We start from the raw sequence: 5,053 nt of genomic DNA, 5'->3' as shown, positions 1-5,053 counted from the left end.
CGAATATCGAAATAAGTGAGTGTGAATTCTTATTTGGGATGCATAAGGCAGAGCCCGACACCCCTATTTATAGAGTTGAGATTATGACCCATCGCGATACGTGATGGGCTAAAAAGGGGATCCATCGCGTATCACGATGGATCTCTTAACCGCCTCTGAATGTTATATTCCATCACGTATCGCGATGGAACTTTGGTTTGGTCATCGTGTATCGTGATGCCGCCCACTAGGTCTGATTGGTCACCTAGTAGACCTGCCACGTGGTTGGGCACATGTCAACGATTACTTCGCTTGGCCATCACGTATCGCGATGACCCAAAAGATTAAGTGATCGCGTATCGCGACACCGCCCATCCTGGGGCAATGTGATGTACCCATCGCATATCGCGATGGGTCTTGAAGTCCAAAACGTCCATTTTAGTCCCTTAACTTTGATATCTTTTCACTTATTGATCTCACTTCCATCTTCCACGAATATTAAAGCGGCTCGCGGCAATGCGAGCGTGCGAAGTGCAAAGTGTGTCATCAAAGCGCAACATTGCACCATCGCCCATGCCTTCACATTCGCCTTCACCCTCGCCCGAGCCCATGCGCATGCGCGTCGGGTTCTCCGCACTCTCCACTAGGACCATTGGGTGCATGCTAGGCATAAAAGAATATTACTATAGAAACTCAATCACTTATAAAGAGCTTCCAGATATTTCTCACTATCCATATGGGATGGATTCCTTTCCCCCATATCCTTTAATATGGAATTCTTCTAACTTAATACAATCCATATATATGTTAATATGTCTTTACCATATTTATAATTATAATATTTTTGGGTTCTTCTATTTTTAAAGTTTACATTTTTATCCCAAAGTAAATATGGTATTTTTCGAGATGTTACACTCTACTAGTATAGTGACCCGTGTTACACACAGGGGGGGGAAAGAGGATAATTTTACTTGAACTATAACACATTACATAGTTATTTTAATTCAAATACAATAAGTCCTCGTTGGCGTCTTTGTTATCCCTGATGGTCCAAACTCTCAAAACTTTAACTTTAACGGTGCAAGGAGAGGTTTTAAGAACATCAATTTCATTAAGCATTGTAAAGCTTTGAGCCTCCATTGAAAGTTGCAAATAAGAAAACAATTACATGTTATCATATTTGTAACTTACTATGAATATTACTATATATGAAATTAAGAAATATATATATATATGTTGAATGAGGAACTTACCACTATTCGTTGCTAGAAAGAATTCAAACACAGGCATGGAGAAAAGGTGAAGAATGCATCTTGCAATGTGTAGATTATATAGTAAATACGTACATCTTTATATTTGTAAAACCTAGTAAATTTAGTAAGTTTTTTTACATAATAATTAGAATTTAGAATAATTAGTATCATAATTACATAAATAAGTTACCAATAAAAGTCAAAAAGCTTATATTTTATAGAATAAAATTTCAAAACTTAATTTAAAAATTGAAATATATTAATTCAGTATCATCTATATTCAATATTTATTAATCTTGAGCTTATTTATTGAGATTTCCCATAAATAACATGCCCGAATTTAATGACAAAAATGACATGCGACATATTATGTCGAAATATTAAATTAAAATGACATGACATATCATTGGGATTCAATAATACTAGTCATTTAAATTAACATTGAAGAATTGACATATGATATATTATGTCAAAAAATAAAACTGAAATCGCTTTCAAGCACAGTTTTGATGGAGATGATGAACAAATCAAATGCACATACTCATTTAAAATTGAAAAGCACAAATTAAACACACTAAATTGTATACAGAATTCATTCAAAATCCTAGTGACTGTTATGTTTATATTATTAAAAAATCATGAGTAAGTGTCATTTTTTCCTTGGTTTGGAAAATAATACGAATTTAATCCCAAAAGTTTATTTTTTTGATATGGACAACCACGTTTCTCAATTCTTGCCAATTACATCCAAATCACTAACCCTGTTAAAATTTAATCGTTAAGTCAGGGACAGACATGTCTTTTCACTATTTCTTTTTTATAATACTAATTTCAGTTAACTGCGGTTTTCGTCCATGTGGTTTGTCCAAATCTATGGTTTGGTCTAATTAGTTTCAAGTTTGAAACTTTCGTCATATTTCACTTGCAATTAAACCCGAATATATTAACCCCATTAAGTCTGGTCGTTAACCCCTATGTGTGCCCCTCATGTGACGACCATTTTTGTCTTTTTTTCTCCCCAAATATACCTCAGTCCTAATTCGCAAGCCCCTCACATGAGGAGGTGAGGTGTATTGGGGGAAAAGTGAAAAGGGAAAAAAGGAACAATACTGCCCCTTACGTGAAGGGCACATTGATGCATTTAACGACCAGAATTAACGAGTTTAGTGAATTTGGGTTTAATTTCTAGTGAAATGAAACCATAGGGAAGAAAAACGCAAATTTGAAACTACTGGACTAAAACCGCAGATTTGGACAAACCACAGGGACGAAAACCGCAATTCAGTAAAATAAATATTATAATAAAGAAATAGTGAAAATACATGCCTACCCTTGACTTAACGATTAAATTTAACGGGGTTAGTGATTTGGATGTAACTAGCAAGAACTGGGATAGGTGGATGGTCCATATGCGAAAAAAAAACTTTTTGGACTAAATTCGCATTATTTGCCAAACTACAAGGACGAAAATGACATTGTACTCAAAAATTAAAGTATAAAAACAAATGACAAATTAACATACCTACCAAATACATATCTAATGAAGAAGATGGACTGATTGAAGATTGATTTTCATAATTCAGTATAATCGGAGAAGAATACATGTCAACATCGATTCAATTTAACATCGATTGGAGATGAATTCGGTCTAAACAGAGATGAAGATGGAGATTTTGTTTATACATGAACGGTTGTAACATCGATTGGATTTTAGGGTTACTAGAGGAATTGATAAACGGGTCAATATATTTGTAATTACAGATGGATTATGCTCAATAATCGATTAGGAATACATGACCAGTGATGGGAAATTAGGGTTACTGGAGGATTTGAGAATTGGGAACGGATGAAGAAGTTGGTGAAAAAATATTCAGGTTCTACCAAAATAAAAGGTGCACGCGAGTTGGATGATAAAATAGGATGTATTTAGATTTAAAATAATTTGTTAAATATGTAGCAATTCTATAGATGAAAACTAGATAATTTAAAAAGCCTATGTGGACATATTAATTAAAGAAAGACCATGTAAATTGTTGAAAAATGATTCAACCACATGTTTTGCATGGAACTCACCCACTATCTTTCAAGTTTGAATAAGTCTCTGGGTCCTTCTTTTTTGCATATTTAGTTATTTTGAATAAAGCCAACGGCTGTTTGATGTAATCAATAGTTGTTGAGATTTTCTAGTTGTTTTTCTAGTATTTATAGGATCCTCATGTACTGCAACTATTATCACAATTTTCATATTAATAAAACGTTGTGAGTTCCTGCAACCTTTATTATTTAAGTGTGTTGATCACTCTTCTATACCAACAATTGTGGTATCAGAGCTAGGCTCTGTCTAGCTCTGTCAATCCATGGCTTCTTCTTCATCCTCTACAAATGTTACTGCTCATGTCGTTCCCTTATTCAAAGGTGAGGGGTACGAACATTGAAACTTACGAATGAAAACTATCATACGTTCATGTGAACTGTGGGATGTTGTTTACCTTGGTATTACCGCTGCCAGTGACGGATCTGACCAACACCGCGAAGCAAAAAAAGAAAGACGCTCTAGCTGTGGCTATTATTCAGCGTGGTGTTGATGATAAATTATTCTCTCGTATTGCCGCTGTTGAATCGGCCAAGGACACCTGGGATACTCTTCGTATGGAGTTCCAAGGTGATTCTCAAGTCCAAGCAGTCAAGCTTCAAAGCCTCCGACGAGAGTTTGAAAATTTCAACATGAAGGACGACGAAGTCGTAGGGGAATACTTCTCTCGTGATACTGCCAACATAAGCCAACAAAGAGCATTTGGAGAAGAAGTATCTTATCAGAAAGTTGTAGTGAAGATCCTTCGAAGTTTATCACCAAAATTTGATTATGTGATCCCATCTATTGAAGTTTCTCTAGTCCTATCCACTATTAAGTCGGTGAAATTAATGGGGATGCTCCGATTCCAAGAAGAAAGGATGAATGGGAGGACTATTGTGAGTCCGATCAAGTCGGGTGAGCATACTGATGAGAAAGCTCTTCAAGTTTTTCAAGATAACAAGTCCATACGTGGATGTGGTCGGGGGCGTATACAGTTTAGAGGCAGAGGTCGTGGTAGATCTGGACCAGGGATGGACCGTAACAAAGTTCCACAGTGCTACATATGCAAAAAAATATGGCCATTTTCCAAAAGATTGCTGGTACAATGAAGAGGCTCAAGTCAATGTTGCAGAGAATGATGAAATAATTGAACCTACAGCTGCTACGGAATCCGAAGGCCAATGCATGCTCATGGCATTTGTTCCTGAACCTAACAAATCTATGGCCCTAGCGGCGACCGGTACACACACTAGTAAACTCAACCATCTTTGGTTTATAGATTTCGGCTGCTCAAATCATATGACTGGATCACGTACTAGTTTTATAAGCCTTGATGATACATTCACCTTGGATGTAACTCTTGGTGATAAAAAGAAGGTGGTTGTTAAAGGAAAAGGAACCATTAAAGTTTACGCTAGTTCCACATCATTCAAACTATTGGATGATGTTTATCATGTACCACAACTGGAGTATAATTTGTTAAGTGTTGGTCAACTTATGCGAAAGGGTATGCATTACACTTTGATGATGATAAATGCATGGTACAAAGTATAATGCTGGAAAGGTTTTAGACTTGTAGGTCTACCAAAAATGTCGACCTCGGTTAAATGTGAAGCGTGTATCATAGGAAATCAAGCTAAAGAACCCTTTCAGTCAACTTCATGGAGAGCTAATAAGAAACTAGAGCTTATTCACGTTGATGTGTATGGACCCATGCAAGTCCCAAGTCTAGGTAGTTGGTATTATT

The 5,053-nt window shown here is 36.1% G+C and overlaps 1 protein-coding gene across 1 annotated transcript; it reads left to right on the top strand.

The window, feature by feature from the left end:
* The first annotated feature begins 3,589 nt into the window (after positions 1-3,589).
* Positions 3,590-4,860, top strand: LOC143590990 (uncharacterized). Its single transcript, XM_077071323.1, has 3 exons — positions 3,590-3,647; positions 3,742-4,344; positions 4,400-4,860. Exons 1-3 carry the CDS (start codon positions 3,590-3,592, stop codon positions 4,858-4,860), a joined length of 1,122 nt encoding a protein of 373 aa, XP_076927438.1.
* Positions 4,861-5,053: the final 193 nt, after the last annotated feature.

Source organism: Bidens hawaiensis, unplaced genomic scaffold (genome assembly GCF_021521415.1).
Source record: "Bidens hawaiensis isolate Kalapana, Puna unplaced genomic scaffold, B.hawaiensis_p1.1 tig00039115_1, whole genome shotgun sequence".
Classification (NCBI taxonomy): domain Eukaryota; kingdom Viridiplantae; phylum Streptophyta; class Magnoliopsida; order Asterales; family Asteraceae; genus Bidens; species Bidens hawaiensis.
This window is presented reverse-complemented; position numbering and strand designations above follow the sequence as displayed.